This window comes from Xiphophorus couchianus, chromosome 6 (genome assembly GCF_001444195.1).
Source record: "Xiphophorus couchianus chromosome 6, X_couchianus-1.0, whole genome shotgun sequence".
In the NCBI taxonomy this organism is placed as follows: domain Eukaryota; kingdom Metazoa; phylum Chordata; class Actinopteri; order Cyprinodontiformes; family Poeciliidae; genus Xiphophorus; species Xiphophorus couchianus.
Genome location: NC_040233.1, coordinates 3,697,306 through 3,721,818, shown reverse-complemented (window position 1 = coordinate 3,721,818; position 24,513 = coordinate 3,697,306). Strand labels below are relative to the sequence as shown.

The 24,513-nt window shown below is 41.5% G+C and overlaps 1 protein-coding gene across 2 annotated transcripts; it reads right to left on the bottom strand.

Moving 5' to 3' along the window:
* Positions 1-1,939: 1,939 nt before the first annotated feature.
* Positions 1,940-22,866, bottom strand: LOC114146763 (phosphatidylinositol 4,5-bisphosphate 3-kinase catalytic subunit alpha isoform). Of its 2 annotated transcripts, XM_028021096.1 has the most exons (21): positions 22,533-22,866; positions 19,612-20,016; positions 19,314-19,523; positions 18,097-18,347; positions 17,763-18,008; positions 17,476-17,561; positions 16,069-16,174; positions 14,596-14,748; positions 13,592-13,726; positions 13,357-13,481; positions 12,524-12,605; positions 12,265-12,429; positions 12,061-12,164; positions 10,675-10,846; positions 8,173-8,279; positions 7,214-7,335; positions 6,865-6,943; positions 6,532-6,702; positions 5,492-5,609; positions 5,242-5,393; positions 4,701-4,971 (listed from the first exon to the last, which is right to left on the bottom strand). In XM_028021096.1, exons 2-21 carry the CDS (start codon positions 19,961-19,963, stop codon positions 4,701-4,703), a joined length of 3,207 nt encoding a protein of 1,068 aa, XP_027876897.1. In that variant the 5' UTR covers positions 19,964-20,016; positions 22,533-22,866. The 2 variants fall into 2 exon arrangements, with proteins under 2 accessions (XP_027876898.1, XP_027876897.1); XM_028021097.1 differs by lacking the exon at positions 22,533-22,866 and having other exon boundaries at positions 1,940-4,971; positions 19,612-19,963.
* Positions 22,867-24,513: the final 1,647 nt, after the last annotated feature.

The window sequence follows — 24,513 nt, the reverse complement described above, 5'->3', positions numbered from 1 at the left end:
TTCCAGCATCACACGCCGTTCTGTCTTGTCATGAAATGATCCGTTAACTTTATCCCATAATGAGCATCTCATGAGTCCATCTGAAGCCACCAATCGGATAAGCTGAATGACTGCGACCGTAGAGGAGCAGATGTGGTTCAGTGGCGGTGAGCAACACTTCAGGACGATGCGAGTGTCGCAAGAATCACGCTGGCTCCGTGGCAGAACTTGCCCAACACTTGTAACAGGAACGGGTGAGTGGATCTGCTACTCACACCCACTTGCAGAGAATGATGCGACAAGAAGCTACTTCCGACCCCAGAAAAACATCGAGTACTGACAGAAAATCAGCAAGTAGAAGAAGAAGGAGGAGGGGGGAAAAAAAGAGCAATCCCATGAGTCCTGTGCTGTGCCAACGCTGAAGAATCCTGGTACAATGTGTAAGGGCTGCTTCTCATCCAAGGCTGCGCGCCTCCTTCAAGCTCGGTCCAAGAACACCGCCATGAATAAAGAGCTGGATAGAAGCGTCCTCCGGGAGCAACTTCTTCCAGCAACCCGGGAGCAACCAGCATGTTGGAGCAGAACCGTCACAAGGAAAGAAGAAGTGGCTCTCTTCAAATATTTTAACACGACTGATGATTCGTTTAAAAAAAAAAAAAAAAAACATGGTGGAGAAACAAACCGGGATCATCACTGCAAAATTAAACAGCACCATTTCTGCACTTTTTTTCTGAATATTTCTTTTTTTTTTTAAAAAAACTACACATATTTATCAGCTTAGCTTTCAACTACACAAACGTCTTTTCACAACTGTTTAGACGTTTTACGGCAAAGGTCCTGAGGCGAAGTCTACTGGAGATCATTTTAAATATTTAAAAGTTGATCTGAAGAGATCAGAGCGGGAAAATTCAAAAACAGAAACCAGAAGTTTATCTATAATATATATATATTATATATATATCTGAAGTTAAATCACACCAAACAGAATCTATTAAAGCGACAAATCTATTGAAAAAATTTAATGACTTAATATCTTTGAAATCTAAAGCTTACATCCACAGTGATTCCTGTCTCTTTAAGTCCAAAGGATGATGTCATGGCTTTGGAAACTTCTGATAGGTTAGCTGACACATTCAAATGAGTATGGGGGAATTTGTCTGCTGTAATTCGAGCACAGATTTTGAATCTGAAAGCAGGGTTTTGACCTTTGTTCTCGAAACTTTTAATACTTTTGCTTACATTTTCAGTTTGAAAGCTGGAATTAGTGTCTTTCTTAAAACTTGTAATGCTTGTGCTCAAAACTTCTGCTGACTTTCAAATATTCACTGTGCTCTCAAACCTTTCTCTTCACGCTCAAATTTTCTCTGCTCAGATCACATCTCTGCATGCAAAGCTCTCTGCGAGCAGAGACTAATTTTGAGCGCGAGGGGAAAGGTTTGAGAGAGCACAGTGAATATTTGAAAGTCAGCAAAAGTTTTGAGCACAAGCATTGCAAGTTTTGAGAAGAAAAACACAAAGTCCTGCTTTCAAACTGAAAATGTAAGCACAAGTTGTCCTTACATTTTCAGTTGTGCTGCACAACTATTAAAAGTTTCGAGAACAATGAAATCTTGCTTTCAGACGGAAAATGTGTGCTCTCGAATGATGGCAGAAAGATTTCCCGAAAGATGAGGAAATGCATGTCAAAATTTAGAAATAAATCTCTGACATATTCTTTCTCATATTTTGTGGCATTTGTTAAATAAATGTTTTGTAATTCTCACCGATGCAAAACAGGAGAAATTTGGTCCGACTTCACTTCAGTGGAAAAAAAAGAAGAAGTATTCTTATTTGATGTATGTAAACTTCTGCTTTCAACTGTAACTGAGTTCTAAGCCGCGTTGTTAATGAAACCATTTTGTAAATTCTTGTCGGTTCTGCACACGCTTAAAACGCGTAAATTGAATTTCAGAGCAAAATCTAATTAGGGAAGCATGTTTTTGTGTTTTTTTATTCAACAGCACAATAAATGAATGTATAGTTTCTTAACAGACATGATCATATGAGGATGCATGATGCAAGTAATCCGAAGCTCTACGGGTTCTAGACGAGCGAGTACAGAAGAAACCCAAAAACCGGTCTCCTTTAAAACATGCAACGTATGGTTCTTCCAAAAACGTTTTGTGCTTACAGAGTTCCACTTCAGGGGGCAAGGAGAAGACGATGGTACATGAGAACTTGTCCGTCAGTCACTCCGTCCTCACCACTAATGGAGGAAGGCAGCTGGACTTGGTAGGAGCCTGGATAAGGTAACTCACTGCTGCCTCTTTTTTTTTTGTTTGTTTGTTCTTTGTTTCTTTTCTTTTAGCGGTTACATACATGAGTTTGTCTACATTTCAAAAATACAAAAATATATATTACCTCTGTAGTTATTCAAGGAAAGCATTTGCACATGTAATAGCGTCTTGTTACCTTCATTCGGGCTGTACCTCACACGAGTAACGAGATCGTTTCTGTACATGAAATTCAAGTAAATGACGTCAGACGAGAAAAGGGGGGGAGGAGTTCATGTCTGGGCAGTTCGTGCGCGACAACGTAGAGACGACAGGAGATGGTCGTTTAGAGGGAGAGGGGCTTCGGGATCGCGCTTCGCCATGATGGGCTTTGGCTTCCTGAGCAGCAGAAAAGGCCAAGAGGACGTCGTGTTGGAGACGAGGAGCTTCCTAAAAGCGTGGAGACTGACTGATCCACCGGGGGAAAGGAAATGAAAGGTTTGCAAGTAAGACATGGGCTGGTATCAGGTCGCCACGGTAATTATTGGCTAGAGCACTCAGGCAAACGTGTGGTTTTCCCGAGTAATCATGGTCCTTTTTATATTCTCTTAAAAAGGACCTTTTAAGTCATTCAAAGGACTTTGAAACAACCTTATCCGACTATAATTAAACATTTTTGTTAAAAATGTCTTTATGTCCTGACAGTATGACAGAAAATAATGGGGGAAAAAAAACTGTGGTCATAGTGTCATCTGCAGAAATAACTTGCTCAGAAACAACCAACCAGAGTCAGGAGGCGGATCTTAGTGATGTCAATCATACTCTTGTTAGCGCTGCTCACAACCTTCCCCCTTGCTCGCTGCTACTCTACAGCTAGCTAGCTGTAGAGTAGAAGCTAACTAGCAGCTAACCAGTGGCGGTGAATAGTTTTCTGTAGCGGGAAGTTGTTTTTCCACCATTAGCACAGCTAGCCTACACGAGGGTGATTGACAGCACCAAGGCCCTGCTCCAGAACATCTGATTCGCTACCTGGAGAAGACAGAGGAGCTTCATTTTTTCAGATTACCTCTCTCATATTACACCTTTGCGACATAGTGACATGTTTTTAAAACATGTTGCAGCTTTAACATTTGAACATTTCTGTAACTTTTTTTTAGGAGCGGCGCCTAACTCCACCCATGCCTACTTGAAAGCGTCAGAGAATGTCACCTTTCTTTCTAAATCGGAAGACGAAGAAACAGAATGAGGCACAATAACGCACATGGCTCCGGCGAAGAGGAAGAGAGAAACAAAAAGGGGCGGGGTTCCAAAGCGTTTCCTCCACACAGTTCGTTCTGCTGGGAGGAAGTAGGAGTAGACTTTAGTGTTCCGGGGAAACAGTTTTGCTTCTTCTACTCTCCCCCCCAGAGACGAGCCGTCTGTCCGTCCTTCACCGTCACGGTTCTGAGTATCCTTAGGGAGCTTTCGTTCATTTTCTAGTATACAGTGCATGTTAGAGCCACAACTTGCATAGTGGAACAGAACATCAAGCTAAAGGAACATTACACACACTTTTTTCTTTTTCTTCGTCCTATGTTTCAACGCTGGACACACAAAAAAAAAGAAGACTCTGATTGGAGCTAGGTGATGTGGGGGGGTTTCCACTAGCTCTGCTGGGTGGGTGTGACGGTAATACTGACAGACAAAACAAATACTGCAGAGATCAGTGCTATGTGTACACACAAAACATGAAATAGTAGTGACTGGGATTTTTTTTAGGCTGATTAAAATAAGACTGCTCTGTAGTGGGGTTTTGAACACACACACACACACACACAAATATATATATATATATGGTACTTTGGCTCAGTAGAAAATTCTGTTATATAGAAATATGTGCACCAAATGCATATAAGCAAAGATATAGTGCTGTAGAAAACTCAAGTTACGCGGCGCGCTCGCCGACGAGTTCCGGGTTCAGTCTCGTAGTGTGCTGCAGGAAACGTGAAATTTTTCAGACCACAGATCGTTGAGTGTTGTTGACGGTTCCTCCGCGTCGTAAACCAAGAGGCGTTCTGTCCTTTTCAGGGGTCAGAGGTCGCCTTCATCAAAACAAGGTAGTAGAAAACGGTTCAGTCAGGTCGTCTTCAGGGAAAGCTCCGGCCGATGGTTGGAGATGTACGGGAAGGAATAAAGAGTAAGAAAATATTCTTTTGTGTCTGTATGTGTACATAATATATATATATATAAAGATCGGCGCCGTTCAGGTCCTCTCCGCTCATTCTGTTCATATGAGAAACGTCACCGTTGTTTCTCAAAGTCATTATTAAGGGGAAAGAATATCTTGACTTGGATTAATAGATGCTTCTAGGCGTTTTGTCTTCAATGCAGACTTTTTTGGGTGGTTTTTTAAGCATCTTTGTTTTTGTCGTCTAGCTTGGCGGCAATAACCAGACCTTCACGTGGCTTTGGGAAGGAAACGGAGTCCTCTCAGTTCATGGCGTGCTGGCGGATGGTGTGGAAGATCCAGTCCATCTTGGTGGTCCAGCCGCCGTGATGGGCGTCGTTCATCTGCTTCATGAAGTAGTCGAGCGCCTCCTGCTCGGACTTGTCCAGGGCCAGGGTCTTCCTGATGTAGGCGATGTCGTCGAACGACTGCAGCTCTGGCATGCCTGAGCCCAGCATCATGGAGAACAGGTTGATGAAGAGGTTGGCGTGCTGCCGGATGGCCAGGTACGCCTTGTAGCACATCTCCTGGAATCTGAGAGGGTTGGTCAGCGGGGTGGGGGGGTCGGGGTCACAATAAGCAATAAAACAATTAATCGCACAATAAAAGAGAATTGTATTTGTCTCCAGCAGATAAACGTTCTCAAAATTAAAAGCTGGACTTTTCATTATTGTTTCAGTTTGATACTGTGCTGCTGGGAAAAAAAAGGCTAAATGTGGTTTTCATCTTTCCCAGAGCTGCCGATAAATTCCCCCATGTCTGCGTCCCCGATCGTTCCCCTTCGGTCCACTCCAGCAGTCTCACCTTTCGAACTCTCTGGTTTTTGTACACTCTTGCGTTCCTTTGCTGATGACGATCAAGAAGTCCTGCGTGAGAACAAACGGGACCCGCTCTCTCTTGTACCCGAACTTCTTCTTTTTATGGTCGAGGAAATGGCCGAAGTCGATGTGGAACAGCTGGGAACGCACATGCAGAAACGTTTGATTATTTAAAAAAAAAAAAAAAGAAAGAAAAAGGGAGTTTTTGACAACAAGTCAAGCAGAGGTCTTCCCACCTGTCCGTCGTCTTTCACCATGATGTTGCTGTTGTGTCTGTCTCCAATGCCGAGGATGAAGGTGGCCACGCAGTAGCCGGCGCACGACCGGGTGAACAGATCGATGGCCTGGTCGTACCTAACGGAGGGAAAAACAAAACAACACAGAAATAATTGTTCAATTCAAACTGTTCATGTGTTTGTGCTGAAAAGTGGCTTGCAAAAGTATTCACACCAAATAAAAATTTTTTTTCCAAGTTAGAATTTTAGGTGGCAGACCAACAGCAAGCAAAGTATTCCTCTGAAATTAAAGAAAAAATATGGTTTTCAAAATAAAATCAAAAATAAATAAATAAAATCAAAGTTGTGTCGCGTTAGCATTCTGCAAGTATAATGCTAAGGAAAAATAATTAAGAGAAAAAATTCAAATTATTGTAAAAAAAAAAGTCGTACGAGATTGACGACACAATAGTAAGTCGTAATAATGTGAGAAAAAAAAAGCCGTACGACAAAAGTCCCAATATTATGAGAACAAAGTTGTGACTATTTCTTAAAATATCAGAAAATATTTTCAAAAACTTGCTTTTTATTTCAATTGTTACAATTTTTTTTTTAGACTTTCCAAAAAATGTAACAGAAAATCTCATCAATCGATAAAATTGACTTGTAAGAGCAGAAACACGTGGAAGTGGCTGCTCAGCTGATCGAGTTGGGTCCGAAAGCAGACACACAGTGAGACATGGTGGTGGCAGCATCATGCTATGGGGATGCCTTTGTCTTCAGCTGGAACTAATGGGTAGCATGCCAGCCAGAGCTACAAGTCAGATCAATGCACATTCATGTGTTAAAACGGCCCAGTCAAAGCTCAGACCTAAATCCAATTAAGAATCTGTGCTAAATCTTGTTCAGTCAGATGGAAAGTGTGGATTTCCTTCACAGTGTGAACCACTTCCTGTTGCTCCATCACAGAAAACCCAATAAGTTTGTGTGAAAAAAATAAATAAAAAAATGATTCAAAGGGTGTGAATACTTCCTACATATCAAGTTTTCACACTGCTCACATTTCCCCCTTGTTCTTATCCTTGAGCCACTGGTGCAGAGCGTGGCTGTTGAACTGCAGCGCCCCCTTCAGGCCTCCTTTGCACTGGATCTGCATGATGGTGTGAGAGTTCCTCACCACTTCGATCAACCCCACGCAGTCGCCGATAGACAGGCAGCCGTACGGCAGCATCCTGGGAGAAAAACACGGAAACGCGGACAGAGATGACGGGCTTGTTCACAGAACGGGAGGGGCCGACGAATCTGCTAGCATGTAAAAAAAAAAGAAAAAAAAGAAACGGGACTGAAAGCGTGCGCCTGCGTCTCCCGCTGTCATGAGGAAGTGAGCGGCCTACCTGAGATCAAGGCCCTGGTTCTGCCAGATGTTCTCCATTATCCTAATGATCTGCAGCGTCAGCATGTCCTGCCTCAGATCTGCGGAAGCACCGAGGTGAACAACTGAATATTAGCCGCTTTGATCAGCAGCTCTGCGCCGCTCTTTGTGGGAGCGGAGCCGTTAAAGTCAGGCCGATCTCACACGAGCCGCAGCCGAGTGTGAATCAGACACGCTTCTAAAAGAGCAGGGGAGACAGATATGTGTGTGTGTGTGTGGGCGTGTGTATGCCTGTGCGAGCCGTGACACACCCTGCAGGATTTAACTGGATGCTGCACCGAGTGAGAGAGAGCAAGAGAGGCAGGACTCACCGTCTCCATTTTTGAAGATGATTTCGTTGTTCTGGAAGAGGAGTTCGGACATCATGTCTGGGTTTTCCCAGTTCAGCCAGAGAGGTCGCTTTGCCGATGACATCATCCGACATTCCTCCAGGCTGAAACCAAAGCAAAAAGAAGAAAAGAAAAATTTTTCAGAAAAAAGCAAGTAAAAAAAAACAGGTAGCTTTTCAGAACTATGTCTCTACTCATGAGTGCTGCAGCTGTAGGGCTGACTGGACGTCTGCATCCTCCAAGCAGTCGGTTCATTATGTTCCCAAATAACATAAATAATAATTACTTTTGAGATCGATTATTCGGACAATTAATCAGATGAAAAATTTACTCATTCTGCAGTTTTCATTTGACCACTTAACCTTATTTTATACAACATTAGAAATACATTAAAAAGGCACAAATATTTACATTTCTTTTTCAAATAAGAAAAAACATTCTATTGCCCAACATGCAATCACACAGGATTCCTTTAGTGAATGCTTGATCATTTGAGGTAAAAACTGGATCTGCTGCTAAAAAATTACATCCAACATGTTTAAAATTTTTACTTTTTTTTTTGTTTTTACTGAATTTGAACCACATGAAGCTAAAACTGTTCTAAGTAGAATATTTTTACAGACAAAGGTTGTTGTTGTTTTTTTATCTCGAGTGCAAAGTGTTGATGTTTTGGGTAAACTGATTGATTACGATTGTTCCGATTAATCACAATAAATTAAAATTAATCAGAATTAATCCAAAAAATCCCAATTAATCACAATTAATTTGATTAATCATGATTGATCCAATTAATCACAACTGATCCGATTAATCAGATCAGTTGATCAGAGGTTAATTGGATTAATCACGATTAATTCAATTAACCTCCATTAATCCGATTAATCGTTTTGGCCCTAGACCCCAGACGGTGTTGTTTTGCTGTGAGAGGTCAGAGGGCGTACCGGAGGTTTCCCAGCTGATGTGCCGGGTTGAGCGGAGAGGTAAAGCTCTGTAGTGCATCCATGTAGTCAGGCCTCTTCATCTGCTCGACCAGAAACTTCATTTGGACCTTTTAGGAGATGAAAGACAAATCAGTCACTTCCATAACTCTGACGTAAACGCTACACCTCAAACTCATCTGCAACATTTACCGTTTACAACACGTTGATGTTTTGTTTTTTTGTATGAGAATGCACCCCCTGGTGGTCATATGTGAGAATTACAGCCATAGTGTTGATTGTAAGATTTTGATCTACAAATAATTCAAAATTTAACTACAGTCGACAGTTTCATGAAGTCAAAAATCTGAGTTTGGCTGCTGATCGGCATTCAGATTTATTTCACGATTAAAAGAGAGCGTTGCACACATCCTCTCCTGCTCCACAGCTCCACTTGGCTGGGACACAATCAGGACAATTCGCTTTGGCAGCCGCAGCTTGGAGTTTGGACACAAGTAACCACAGAAAGCAGAACGGTGTCACAGACACGGACATCCTAATTACAAGAGCTGACTTTCACAAGAAGATGTGAGCAAAAGTGGAGGTAAGCTTAAACGCTGCAACAGCAGCTTATCATGCGATTTCTCTCATGTGCATTTAAAAGCTGCGACTAGAGCTGTGCGATACACTAAAAGCGCATTTCCTACAGCCATAAATATGTGCATAGCAGACATCCGAGCAAAAGCCCACACTGTAAAAACACAAAATCTTACCATGTTTTTTTTTTTCCTCCTTCTAGTTTCTAGAGAAAATGTTTTTGCACTCTTGAAACTAACTTAAAAATAATTTTTCAGCAAAACACAGTAGCTCGTTTTAAGTACATAATTCCTTAATATTTGAAAGTTCTAGTTCCACTGGCAAATTATTTCATTTGTAACAAGATGTTCTTTTCATGTTATGAATGAAATAATCTGCCAGTGGAGTACTTTTTTAAAAATCAATATTAAAGCAGTATTAGCTACAATATGCTAGTATATCTTGCTGAAAAAGTACCTGTAAGTTAGTGTGTCTTATTGTAAGTGTACAAAATGTCTGAGAAAGAAACTAGACAACTATACTGTGTGACTTTGTATTTTTATTGTGAGTCTGTTGTAAAGCAACTGAACTCAACGCGTCACCAGATCAGATCATGAACGAAGCCCCGCTCAAGTTTAACAATCTCTAAATACATGTGACTTATGCTCCGGAGCATCTTATGTATGTTTTTTCACTTCATTTTGTGACTGACTGGACTTACAGTCCAGAAAATGTGGTATGTTGTTTTAGCAGTGGAATAATTGTTATCCATTTTAAATGTAAACAATTAGATTAGGGCTGGACAATATACTGCAAGTATATCGGCACTTCGATATCATATCGCAAAGGACTGAGGAATTTGTTGGCCAATATATTTTACGATTTCCAAACCAAAGTTCTAGTTCTTAAACTAGTGGAGCTACTGGTGTATTGAAATGAGCTGCACTGGTGCAGAGTTACCAAATACATTCATAATTCACAACATTTATGCCTGTGTTTAAAAAAATAAGAACATTTTAAATGAATTCAGGCAGTCTATACTAAACATCAGATCGGTGCATCGTGAGATCAAACTATCTAAAGTGGCCGTCGTTTCTACGTTAAACATATAAATATGATATTCATGTCTGTAAAAAGACTCTGTCCGTATTGTAGGTTTCAGTATTTTCTGCTGTTTATTTGATAAGAGTGTTAATGAATAACAGTGAATTTGAAAATATGATTAAGTCCTATTTAGCAATACAAATCACACTTCTTTATGTGACGGGTGTCCTAAAGAAGCTCATAATAAATGGGAATGTTTTTCAAGCGCTGCATTTGTGTTTGTGGTTCTATAATTACTGTGGCATGTAGTCACAGCCATTATAAAAAAAAATAAGTAATTAATGGTCTGAAATGTCACTTTTATCGTTATCGCAATAGCACCACAACATATTGTGATAAAACTTTCAGTCCATGTCTCCAATGCCAAGTCTCGCAGCAGCAGAAGCTCAAACTACAGTGAAAATGCTAAGCGTCAGAGTTGGAAGCACGGACTAGAAAGATGGAGAGAAAACCGACATATAATGCACTTGATATCGCAATATTTGCCAATATTATTGCATGATTTGTTTTAGAACATCATGCAGTCCTAAAATCTAATCATGTCATACATCCTTGTTTTATATTTTTGTGTGAACAGCGTGAAAACCTGGTATTACCCCCACCTAGCCTTGAGTGGAGTGAGGCTAAGAATATTCAATGTTCAATACTCAATGAAAATTCAATACGCTAAAGCCTGCACAAATCTAATAATATTTACTGTTCCCATTCAAGAACCGTCTACCCTCCAGTTAGCGGAGATCTCAAACTCTCGTGGCATCCACGTCTCCGGATCGGCCCAGATGTTGCGGAGGTTGAACCCGCACCCTGCGTGGATGAAAGGGAAGCAGCTGCCGGCTGTCGGGTTACCTTCTGCGCCTCGTCTTTTTTCTCCTGCTTGAGCAGGTCGGTGAGATTGATGAGCTTCTCCATGGCCTCCACCTGCCGGCTCAGGTGCTTCAGATACATGCCGCACGCCCGGCAGTACGACTCCAGCAGGAGGCCGAAGCGCTGGCTCACCGTCTTGTTGTGCATCTCTGATCTTCACACACACAAGAAGAAAAAAAAGAGGAAGGAAGTTTTAGGAGGTTAGGAGATGATGCTATCGTGTCCAGCGTGGAAATCATGGACGGATGATTTGGAAAACTGCCTTTGGATCACTAGGTGACATACAAAAAAACACATTTTGTCAAAATATTTGGCCCCAGATGCGAAAACTGGCAAACTTTAACTAGAGGGGGATGATATGGACTTAAAGTTTCATTATGATATTTTGTGGTATGATTGTGATAATAAAGAAATGACCATAAGAACAATTTCTTACTTCTTTTTAAGGAAATGGTATGGCTGCAACTATGTGTCACAGCATTCGTAGCCCCACTTCCCTTGGAAAACTTTCCACTTTGTGGAGGCCAGTCACATTAAACTGCACAGTAACTGCATTAAATTATATTTTCAAGTTTATCAATATCTATTAATACTCTACTGGAGAAAGTAGTATGAATAATACCGACAATACGGACAGTTTTTAATAGAAATTTACCATGGCAACAATTAATCAAAATTCCTATCATGACAAGAAATTTATCACAACAAACTGTAAATGATACGATTAATAATACAAAATTGATTAAATAAAGAATGCAAAAATGAGTTATTTGCGATTCTTTTTTTTTACCTGCTCAACAATAAACAAAAGTTTTATGAAATCTGTATATCAAAAATCTGAAACGTAAAAAGGGATTCAGACTGTTGCCATATTAACAGAAAAACAAATGATTTCCAAAATTCTTTGGATCACCGTTTGATGTGTATCTTTTTTTAACCATTGTTGATTTGTGGTCAGGAGGGCTGAACAAAATCATTTTAAAGGGCCACACTTTGGACACCCTGATTTAGCCCTTGACCCAGGAGTTATTGTGACAAACAATAATAATGTCGTTTTGAGACTATTTTCAACTAATATATTTATAACGGCATAATGCAAGTTTACCCTCTCAAAAACTAAAAAAGTTAAAGTTTGCACAGATCACTCCAAAACTGGACCTGGAAGACATTTAAAGTATCCAAAACATAAACCACAACAACCAAAACCACCAAATAAAGAGAAAATAAAAAGCACACACACAAAAAAAGCATCAATGTAATGGATTATAAAGACTCTGCAAACAAAATTACCCTTCGGAAATTACTGAGCTTGTTTTTATTTAGCGTGCGATTAATTGTTCACATACTTCCAGGCAGAAATGAACTCACTTTAAATGCCAGAAGAAGAAGTGTCCTATCCTCTGATTGGTCAAAGCCTTTTTCAGCAGGAAGCGTGCGAGCGGGTTGTCCAGGTACTGCTCGTACTTCAGAACCTGGACACAGACGACGTGGAAAAACAACTTCAGCATCCTGCTCCTCGGCTCCTGGTGACGGCGACGCGGCAGGGAACCGGTCCTCCTCAGCCTGACTCACCTGGACCAGCTGGATGAGGTACTGCGACAGTTTGTCGTCGGTTAGGTATTTCTCAAGGCACTTCACGGCGAACTCTCGGATCATGGGGTCGGGGAAGTTGCAGTCCAGCAACTCCATGGCTTGTTCTGGCTTAATGGCAGGCCAGTCTTTGAGAAGGCAATACATCTGGGATTACAAAGAAAGAAAACGGTTTAAACTCAGCCTGTCTGAAAACTCTCCAGCCGGTCGGGTCTGTCCGCGTGTGAGAACATCCACTCACCTGTGCGACCTCGTCTCTAGAGTTCCACTTCACAGCCAGGAGGATCTTGGGAAGGATATCTGGGATGTTGATGCAGTAATGTCTGGAAGAAAAGAAGGTTTGAGGTTAGTAACACATGTGCAACTTGATGTATTTTCCATCACTTAAAAAAAAAAAAAAAAATTCTTAAAAAAGCAGAGATTGTGGTTCATTTCCGAGTTGTAAGATTCAGATTTTAGCCAGCTTTTACAACCGTAAATAAGTTGGGGTTTTTTTCACACACAAGTAAAAAATTAAAAACTGTCTAATTCCATTTAATAAGAAAGGCAACTAAACTCACATGAATACATTTGTTCACGCGTTAAGTCATTATAAAACACGACCTGCCATGATGGTCTAATCACTTCCTGTTCCCGTCTTTTTCCTGCTTTGTGCCAGTTTCAACATCTGGTTGCTGGTCATGTGATTTAACTAAAAGGAAACATAACAAGCACCATGTAGAAAGAGATAACATAAATGTGATATTGGTAAATATTAGGCATTGGCCATAAATATGTTCATATCAGTTGTCGATATCGGCCCACATGTTCAAATCGCTGCATCCCTAAAAGAAGCTGCTAACATTTCCCATGATGAACAGAACGGGTTTCTCCATCAGAATCTAATGCCTGAGGTCCAACTCCCTCAATGTGGCGTTCTGAATGAACAGCTGCCATATTTCACTGAAAAACGCCTTTCGAATTGTACTGAAAATGGCTGCAGATTTCCACACCAAAGACCACTGGTAACCGATGAAAACAGGTTACCAGCAGATTTCTAACATTTCAACGTAGAGCACAGACAGATAGATATACCTGTGACTCCACAGAAAGTCCTTCTCCTGCTCAGTGATCTCAGACAGAGGGTCCCGGTTACACACTTGGCGCAGCTGCTCATTATCGCTCTCAGTCAGGGGTTTGTCTCGTGCCAGCCGGTTGCTCTGCGGAAACCAGATGTCAAACACTTTAATACCCCAAACTCCTTCACCAACACGCTGAATCTACTGTACGGTCCTGCGTTTGCCAGCTTCTCCTGACGTTATTATCTTACCAAGCCGGGGTGTGAGTAATTAAAGCCGAGCTCCCGGGAAATGTTCCAGTTGGCGTGATCCTCGATCATGCTCATGTCGGGGAATTTGACTGGGCAGCTGAAGTGGTCGAACTCCAGCTCCAAGCAAGGGGTTTCCTGTGTGAGGGAGGGGGAAGGGGCTCAGTCAGAGAGTTCACTACAGTCAGGCAGGTGTCTGCGTCAACGCGTTACTCATTAAAGGGCAGCATTATGTGCTTTCCAGCCACATCATAAAATTTTATAGCACAATCAAGTAACTATGTTTCCTTAAGTTGTTATAAAAATGCTGTATGTATCAAATATAACTTAAAAGAAATTTGACTTCCTAATTTAACGCCTTGAAATTGGGCAACTGTCTCTTTAAGAAGCCCCTGCTCTTTCTCCTGTCATCACAACATGGCTCCTCTATTAAACCTTTAACTACATTTTTTATCAGCGTTGCACTGAGAAGTGGCTCATATAATCAGCTGAGCAGATGCTCAGTTGCACCAAGTGTTTGCTAATTGCTGCTGGCTAGTCTGAAGGAGCCGAGTGGAGGAATCTGTAATGCAGAAGCTCTGAAGCTTGGAAACTACAACTCAGAGGAGGAGCTTCTTTCTCAAAGGCGGGGCTAGGTCCACCAAGGTGTGTTTTACAGCTGAATGGTTGCTATGGGAGATTAAACAATTAAACAAACATCAAGGCAACACTCCAGGTATGTTTTTGATGAGTGAATAACATTACAACATGATGTAAAACTAAAAAAAGGTAAATTTGTACATAATACTGCCCCCTTAAGGCCAGTTTTGAAAAAACATCCTCCGTCCCCCCATCGTATGAAATCCAGTCATCAGGCTCAAATGTAAGCAGCCGACACATGTAATAAAAGACATGAACAAATCACATTTATGCCCATCATTTCCATTTCTTTCAAAACAACCGCTACGGATAAGGTCAGAATTATAACTGTATCCACAGGCCAAAGAACCGTATCGCTGAGCGCTCACCTTGTTGGGGTTGGAGCCTGTGACACCGATGGGGTTGAGCAGATCCTCCAGGCCATGTGGGACAGGCCACAGGTTGAGAGCCATCTTCCCCGCTACCAGCGTGTGTGTGTAGTCAAACAGGTTGATGTTGCCCCAGGCCAGGGGACAATGTTCCTGCAGGAAAACGCCGATGACGAGATAAGTAGGAAAATGTTTCGAAACGGCTCTGGCTCGGGGGCTACGGAGCACAATCCCTGTTTAAACGTTCAAACATTAAAACACTTCTCCTTTTATTGGCTTCTGATTGGAGCGAGATGGTCGGCTCTGAGGAGGAACAGATGTTAAACGTATAGAGCCTTTTGTCAAAACGTGTGTCTGAATAAAAGCAGGCCGGCGAAACAGAGAGAGGTTGTTTAGGTGTTGCTTTCGAACGTCCTGACAGTAATTTATTGCAGTGAGACGGTGGAGGAGAAATGGAGAGCTGCAGATAACTGGCAGCGTATCTTTAGCTCCTTTCATTCCGCTGTGGAAAACTACAGCCCATCCAAAAACAAAGGCCTGTCTGAGCCGCTCCTTAAATTACGGAAAATCGATTCATGAATATGACTCTTCTTGTTTTCATCTAAAGAGGTTTACCCAGAACATAAATCATATTTTATCTTTTCAAATTCCTTTTATATGCTAATATACACGTTCACTTCAGACATGCAGATATCTTTGCAAAAAAAAAAAAATTTATTTTCCTTGAACATTATATTAAATCCCAATCACAAACTTCCTTGCATTTTCTTGACGTTTTATTGCATGTAGCAGGCCAACAAAAAATAGTGAAGAATGTTGAGTGGAAGGAAAAATGTCACCTGGCTTTCAGGTTGTCATTTAGAAGACAATATCCCAATCTGTATGACATCCGAAACAGTTTAATGGCCGCTCTGAATCTGTGCAGCCCTGCTACACATGCAGCCAGCGCTACGACAGAGTGGTTTAGATCGAAGCACATTCCGGTGTTAGAACGGCCTAGTCAAAGAACGGAGTTAAATGTGGTTCAAAATCTATGGCAGCACATGAAAGCTGATGTTTACACACATTCTCTGTGGTCAGGACAGATTTCAGATTTTTTTTGCAAAGTTCTTTGTTGAATTCCCTTTTGCTGCGTGTCTAGATTTGAACTTCTACAGGCAAAGAACTGACTCCAGCAGTTGAATGCATGCCATGTTTTCAGATTTTTACTTCTTAAAAATAAAAAATGTCCTTAAAAATGGATTATTTTTCCTCCACTCGACAAGCTATTTCTCGATCGCATAAAGGCCCAGCAAAATGGCTAACTGGTAAACGGATGAAGTTTATTTAGACCACATTCGGCCAGCGGCTCAAGCAGACACACACACATTCAGATCCATATTCTAAAACAATTGTTAACAACAATTCTTCGATCAAATCATTCATGACCAAGAAATCCCCAGGGTCAACGTTTCTGTGTGTTTCTCGGCTGACCTCTTTAGCTCCCTTCCTTCCTTTGACGGAGCAGATGGAGAGGCAGAGTCGAGCGGCTCTGGGGATTTCTGTGACGTACATGTCGTAGGTCAGCCACTCGTTCCACCTGAAATCGAAAGGAGACGTTCCCTCAACATCTACGATCCAATTACTACTTGCCATTCACAGCCGCGCTGCCGCCGTAGAGCAACTCCGTTAAAAAGAGACCTGGAGATGTAGGTATCATTAATTTAGTGCAGTGCGCCACAGAAAAGGAAAGATAACGCAGAGAAACATTGAAAAATATCTCAAAATTTCTCATATTGTTTTTTTTTTTTGCTCTCTGTGTTGGCTATGCTACAGAAAGTCCCATTGCCATAGTAACTGACAGACAACAGTTCCCCGTATGTGTCAGGACTCGACACCAAAAAACATGCAAACATTTCCCTCTCAAAAACCGGAACATTCAGTCCGTTACACTTTTATGTTTTCATGCTTGATGTGTATTTTGCAATTATTAATAAGAGATCGTCTGAACACAGCTGTGGTTGATTAGCTAATTTAAACAGCTGCTCTACTGATGATTGGTCAGAGAGTTGGCGTTCGGGTCGCCTTTTTCTTTTAACTGAACCAAAACACAGAATTCTGCAGCACATCTACATGTTAAAGTTGTCAAAGTCAAGTTACCATAACTGACCTACTTCCTTCTCCATTGCTATTTTTCTTAATTAAAACCTTTTAAATGACTTAAGAAATGTGATACCTTTACACTTTGTTATCTAGTGTAAAGGTGTTGTAGTGTTGTAGCATTTTTCTTTGAAATATCCATTTAGCGTGTTTTGTTGAGGCCTTGGCAGCTAGAACCAATGGTAGTCATTGTGGGCAGGCAGTTTTTTTCCCCTGTGCGTGTGACATCACGTTGCGAAGTCTCTATAATTGTGCAAATGGAATTACAAATATAAATTTGCTTAATGGAAATATGCCAATTTAAAAAATAAAAAAAAAATCACATTTTTGATTAAAAAATATTTGCGTTAGGCTAAGGTGGTTTTTTTCAGCCATATCAAAAATAGCGTATTTCGATGAACTGTGATTGAATCACAAGTCTTAATCAACAACAAGAGGTTACTACTGGCAGAAAAGACCAAGAACACGACAGGAAGTAGTTGGCATTGGCATGGCTTGTTTTTTAATGACTTACCACGTGAGCAAATTTAGTCACGTGTGATTTAAATTGTGTCTCTTTATTTAATAAAAGCGCCACAATTGTGAACTTGCTAATGTCAATAGCTGACATTCAATTGTGAATGTCAGCTATTGACATTAGCTGAATATTGACAAAGTTTTGTGCACGTTTGTAATGGAAACGTAGCTAACGCCGAAGCACGGCGCAGAATCCCAGAAGTGCTGTCGTTTAAGCCTCCTTACCTGGGATTAGAGCAGGGAACGCGCTGAGTGTTGACGTTGTCACACAGCTGCTCCCCACCATGGTAGATCCCAGTCCTGACGTAGATCTACAGCAGGAAACGAGAGAAATTTGAAGCAGGTAATAAACTAACCAAAACAGCTGAAACCAGACGTTTACATACACTACATAAAAAGAGTGTATTTTTTTCCCTCGCTGTCTGACATGAAACTTTCCCCGTTTTAGCTTCACTGAGATTACCAAAAATGTTTTCTATCTGCTAAAAGAAGAGACAGATCAGCAGCTCTACCTTGTCTATGTCTCTGATGTTTACATTGACGTAGGTAGCGCAGAGGATCCTGATCCTCAGCGTCCCGTTGATTGTCCAGAGACACTTGGTGGCCGTCTCGCCGTTCATGTAGGGCGTCGCCGTGGAGATCCGCCTGGCGTACGACGGCATGGTGAAGTTCTCCATGGGCAGCTGGGAATACAGGCTCTCTTTGGACATCAGCATCAGGTTGGGCATCCTTCCCAGCATGATGCAGCTGCGGATGTACTTTAGAAGACAGCGACAGGTAAAATGAAGCTAATTCAAAGTTCCCACTCAGTCGTTAACGAGGGCTGAAAAGCGTAGAGCGGGATACCTTGTACTGACTCAGGGGGTATTTCTCCAGTAAGTACTCGTCGCAGCCGCAGACTTTGAGGATGTACTTCCCCTGGTACTCCTGGACGCACATCTTCAGCTGCTCCTGAGTGAGCAGCATGCTGCGCGTCTTCTTCCGGATGGCTTCGGCGATCACCTGCTCGGGCACGCAGTCGTGGTTGATCTTCAGGGTGTACTTCTGCTTGTCGTTGCTGGGAGAAACGATGACCCAGATCACCACGATAATCTGGCCTGAAGGACAGAAAAAAAAGCACAGCAGAGCCGTTCGGTAAAACCGGAATTTCCAGTGTTCTTTTTGAATTGTTATATTTTAGCTTTTTGAAAACAATGAGGGTTTATCTATTTTCTAGACACATAATGCCATTTAATAGCACAATCAACTAACTATGTTACCTTCAGTTGCTACGGAAATGCCACACATATCGAATATGACTTAACAGAAATTTGAATTTGCATCTGATGCCTAGAAATTGGCCTAGCTAGCTGTCCAGAGTATGTTAACAGCTGGTGGCATCAACCATCCACCTGCTGAACACAATAAAGATGTCTGCGCTCAACACTAACTTTTGTGTGACAGGAAAGTCCAGCAAGTAAAAAAAACTACATATAGTCACCATTCTAAGTCTTTTTGCCAAAAGTGGTTTTTTCCCCCCTAAGATATCTTTTGGCAAAAATCACGTAGGCCATCATTTTAAGGAAGGTGAAGATATACGAGATTAAACGGTCCTGTAAGACCTCTGATTGATGTATTTCAGCCCAACGTACTTTTTTTAAAAATGAATTTAAGACATTTAAAGGCCTTAATTTTAGGAACATAAATTTCAGACTGGTTCTGTGAGGCGGGAGTGAAGCTCCAAGGCAGAGCTGTGGGTAAACAGGCGGTGCTTTGTATGAACCAGCGCTAATGCACCCTGAATGGTTGCCATGGGAGATTCCGGGATTCCTCAAACATGCGTGAATGTAAGGCCATATTCCAGGAATGTTTTTTGATAAGGGAATAACAACATAATGTCATATAAACCTCAAAAAAGAGTTTGCATAATAATGCCCCTTAAGAAGAATCACAGAGGACAACAACTGACATTAATTCGCCAAAGATTTACAAAATTAATGAAACGACAAAGGACACTGGACGCAAGGCGTGTCCGATGTGTTGAATTCTCCAGGATGCAGTGACCGCTCGGTGGAGCGTCTCACCTTTATCTAGTTTATTGTAGATGTGCCTGGGAAGCTCTGCGGACGATTCCACGTTAGGCGGGTAGACGTACAGCGCTCTGCTGTGGGAGCCGTTGCTGTCTCTGAGGTCCACGGCTTCTTTGCAAACATTTAAAATGTTCCTTCTGAAGTCCTGCACTTCGGAGTCCTTCACCAAATCAAACTCGCATATGGGCATTCCGATGGCGAAGCCTGCAGACAAACGGAGAACAGATCGCAATCAGATACATGCTCAACGGCCGCATGTTGCACACCCCGGCAGCGCCGACAGGAGGCCCACCTATTTCTCTGTTGAGGATTTTCTCCTCTCTGTTGCCCACTGGCTCGATAACTTTGAGGAAAGCCTGGAAGAGCCTGAGATCGCACAGCCTCCTGGTCTCGTCGTAAAACTCCTCGCGCTCGGCCTCCTGCGTGACGCTGACGAAGATGTAGGAGCTCTCCTCCTGCAGCAGATGGTAGAGGGGGTACTTCCTGGCTTCCTTGAAGAGATCGTGCTTGACCGTAATGAGCGTAGCCTCCCGGAGGCACTCCAACGTGAGGATCATGCCGTTTGGCAGCAGGCAGTCCACTAGGATGCTGGGGGGCATCAAGTGCATCCCCCATAGTTCTCCGGAAGAGGGCCGGGGAGGCATGGCGGTCCCGGCGAATCCTGCCCGGCGATTTCCAGATGAGAGCTATCAGCTGACTGTGAGGCAAGGAAAAAAAGAAAAAGAAAAGACAATTATGTAAGAAATCACAGAACGACGGCTGACCTTTTAAACACGGCAGATATTATACTAACATTTTCCCCAGATAATACACACGTTCACCTCCGGGTATATTATTAACATTTATCACCCCCCAAAAAAAACAACTCAGAAATAGAGGAATAAAGGCGTACTGTTTGGAGACATTCAATTCAAATTCAGAAATACTTTATTGATCCCAAAGGAAAATGAAATGTTCTTAATTTATCATATTAATTCAAGATCCTTCCTGGTTGAAGGCAGGAAAGATCTCCTGTAGTAGTCTGTATTACGGTGAGTTTGAAGAAGCCTCTGACTGAAGACACTCTGTTTTTCTATGACAGTCTTATAAAGAGGATTTTCAGAGTTGTTCTTAAATTTTCTTGATTTTAAGTAAATGAAAACCTCGTAGATGTAGGCAGGAATCAAACAGCATTTTTGTTTTTACCCATTACTTTCACTGAACCGATGCGAGTGTGCTGCATAGAAAGATAAGAAATCGTATGTTAGAATGAAAAATATTTAGGGCCGGGATTTTAATTCATTACATAGACTTTAATTAATTACATAATTAATCTATATATATATTTTTTTTAACATACAAAAGTCCCAAGCCTGAACCTTTGGGTGGTGGATGTGTTACAGTAAAATGTTCTGTCTGACCAGGTTCTTTCTGAAAGGAGAATGTTGGGTTTAGAAATGTTGGCAGCTTATTGGAGACCTCAGAGCTCAGATGAGTATCTTTCACTCTGCAGGGAATACACACAAAGCTGTTGTTCATGCTAACATGCCTAATTCATGCTAAGATGTTAAAATGTCCTCCTCTTTATTCATGTCATGTTTGTTTTGAGATAATCCTGTTTAACTGTGTAACGCAGACAGCCATTACATTTTTTTTTTCTTTTTACTTTTGGAAAGGTGCTGTGATGCGTAACCGTGGGCAACAAAAGATTGTTTTTACAACTGCGAGCAGCTGACTAGCATCTGAAAAGCTAAAATAATACCTGAACTATGACCCCAAATCCCAGAGGAGTTGAAAAGGAAACTTTATGGATGCAGAGAGAGAAGCAGGAAGTTGAAAACTTCCCCTCCATCAATCATTAAAGAGGGGTGGCAAAAGCGAACCAGGTGGATTAGCGTAGCTTGCTAACAACTGCAGGTGTTATCCATGACATGTTACTGTGGAATATCATCTCTGCTGAGCTGTTAGCATGTCATGACAGTCACGAGGCAGTCATACAGCAACAGTCTGTAGTCAGAGGCCCTTTCAGATTCGTTGCGAGACCGACTGCTACTGGAAAACCTCCCTGTGTGCAGCTTCACCAGCCAAAACGACTCTCTGAAGATAGTTTGAAGTTATCATTCAGTCATTTAATTTCCGTTTGGGATGAATAAAAGTACTGTTGAAGTGGACTGAATTCTCACACACAAAAGTGAGGAAAATGTACATTTTAAATACCTTCCAAGAAAAAAAAAATCTATTTGCTAAAACTGTTATATACGGTCTACAGTTTTGGAGATGAGAGATTGGCCACAAACTTTACGATTGGTGAATCTCTAATCCCAACTGTGACATACAGGGTTCTGTTAATCTATGGAGGATATGGAAGATTAGAGATATAATCTCAAACTAAAACTGGCAAAGATCCACTGTATTCTGATGTTCTGGACTTTACTCATTTTTGCCCTGAAAGCTATGAATATCGTGGTCGGAGGAGGTCATGTGACTTTTTTTTTTACAGACTTACAAAACTTAAGAATAAATACTGCTTACATAATAACATCGCACATTTGTGTTAGTTTTGTCCATTTGATGCGAGTTTTTTTTTATATTTAAATCAAGTAAAGGAGTTATGAATCCCATAAAATATCCCAAACGGGTTCATCAAATGCTTCAAAGCTGCCTTATTATATATTGATCATCTAGAGAGCGCTCCTTCTGTTCATTTAAGTCATTTAGATTTTGTTTCACCTAATTTAGCTGGCACCTGGGAGTAGATGACCTAACCGTGCCGATAACAAACTGCTGAAATGTTTTGGATATGTAAAACACAACGCAGTTTACGCAAAAGCTCCGAAAAGTGCCCAGGAAAGTGGGTTTAAGGAACTTCAAACAGCATGTAAACAAACTCAGTAGCTCCTGGAGCTCAGCTGCATGCTGGCCAGAGGCTAACACGGCTGCGGCTTAGCTTTGGCAGCTGGACGAAACGCTTTCTCCACTTCTGCCGTTTTCTTCCTTAAACTTTAGCTGGGTGTCGTTTCTCGGGGAGCTAGATGACCAGACTAGCCGAGCTCGCTAAGCAGATCAATGTCATTGGCAATATGACAACCTCGCCTCATACATGAGCTAATTTTAGTCTAACGCTAATATTTTTAATGTGCGCGAGCTCAAACTTGGCTGGGTGTGTGGGGCTTTACCGTCGTTTGGGTGGACAGCGAAAGCGAACAAAACAAAGGAGAAACGAGGTGACAGTACCTGAGTTGGACCGCAAACTCAAACCGGTTAGCCGCGAAGCTAGTCAGCCAGCACCGTCATTAGCTGCGGCTAGCCCAGTTAATCCCATCCGTGCCCACTCGGGAAGTCTCACGCAGCGACGTTAATGTTATCCTCTGTCCATGTACACGACAGCCGTGGAGCAGAAAGCCCCGGTCCTAGCTGCCGGTGATGTTAGCAGCATGTTGGAGCGATATTAATTGATCATACTTCATATGGTTCGTCATTGTGCTGTCCTGAAAACAAACTGTTCTGTTTCATAGCGCGCTATCTCCACACAGCTAGCCTGGACTGGTGGGAATTTCGGCTCCTTTTTTTGAGATCCGGATCGTTCGGCTCAACTGTGTTCTAGAAGAGCCGACCCGTTCGGTGAATATTTCAACGCCTAGTGTTGGAATATATATTTTTAGGATGATGTTTGTAAACACCGTCAGGATCAAATTTATGTACCGTGATTTGACTTTAAAAAACAAAATAGGACACGATGAACAAATTCCATGCTGGTTTTTTTAGATGATGGTGGAAGAAAGTGAATTAAACTAACAACTCATTTTACTGGTTGTTATGTTTTTGCTTACAGAAAACGTAAAGGTCTAACAAAATCTTTGAGCTTATTGCTTAGTAAAAGAGAATTTACTGACTATATGTGGACATTTCTTTTTAAAAACATAACTTCAATCTCACAATCATTCAGTCTGACAGAGAGTGTGCTCATCCAGTGTCTATGTTTATTTTTTAATTCTAAAAAAAAAATGTTAAAAAAGTAACAAAGTTTTTCCTAATTAAATTATTAATTAATGTTCTGAACCAACCAAAACCATGAACACAAATGAGCCTCTAAATAAGTTTTATCACTTATGATTATCTACTCATATGGAGTATGTCTGCTTTGTGCATCTAGAGATGGAAGCTTTTGCCTGTTATTCTTTACCAAAGAGTTCAATCTCTGTCTAAAGGCATGGCAATCAACAAGCATTTAAAAGATTCCTATTTGAATTTAGGTTTGGACTTGGATTAGGCCAATTTCACCCAATAAGAAGCTTTGATCTATAGAATCAAAGCTTATTGAGAAAGGAAAAAATAGATTTAATGAATATCACAGGTACGATTTAGTGTTATCGTCTTGTGGAAATTTGATGCAAAGCCGTTGAATTTTGCATTGAAATTGGATACTTTCTACCAAGACGATGCCTGATTATCGTTCTTGATTTGTTCTGGCCTACTACTGAGAGCATTTTAGTTTAGTTATCAGATCAGCCCCTCTCTGTCTAACACAGAGACATCAACTGCAGGAAAGACGGCAGCCAGCTTCTGTCGTTCAGACATGTGAACCGGGACAAAGACTCAGTTTGGTCACGAGTGGAAAATCACAATTTTCCAGCTGGAGCAGATGTTCCTCATGGGATGATGAGATAGGGGAAATCAACTCCCCCACCCCTTGTGCTTTTTTTATTTTGTTTTTTTGACAAAGGACAACACAACTGACATCTTTAAATAAATGTCAGCAAAAAATGAGAAAAGCATGAAAAAAAATGTTGCTGCATACAGTCTTATGCAAGGCCCAAAGCAAACCGACTCCTCCCTAAACCATGTGAGGGAACATGGTTTAAAGGGGCAGTATTATGTAAAATTGGCTTTTTTTTTAGCTTTTCATCATGTTATAATGTTATTTCCTAATCTAAAACATACTTGGAGTTTTTTGTTGATTCTTTCATGCATGTTTGAGAAATTCTTTAATCTCCATGGGAACCATTCAGCTGAAAACACAAAACAAAAAAACGCCTGGGTGGACCTAGCCCCGCCTTCAAGAGGCAGCTCCTCCTACAGAGCTGCAGTTTCCAAGTTTCAGAGCTTCTGCCTCACAGAGCGGCCCTCCCCCACTCAGTTCCTTCAGACTAGCCAGCAGCAATTAGCAAACACGTGGCAGAACTGTGCATCTGCTGAGCTTGTAAAATGTTGTTAA

Coding starts and splice junctions, on each gene's coding strand:
- LOC114146763 (XM_028021096.1), bottom strand. CDS start 19,963: ATGCCTCCCCGGCCCTCTTCCGGAGAACTATGGGGGATGCACTTGATG. Junction 12,606..13,356: donor GACTTTCTGTGGAGTCACAG/GTATATCTATCT, acceptor CTTTTCTTCCAG/ACATTACTGCATCAACATCC. Junction 10,847..12,060: donor TTCTTCTTCTGGCATTTAAA/GTGAGTTCATTT, acceptor GTGTGTGTGAAG/ATCAGAGATGCACAACAAGA.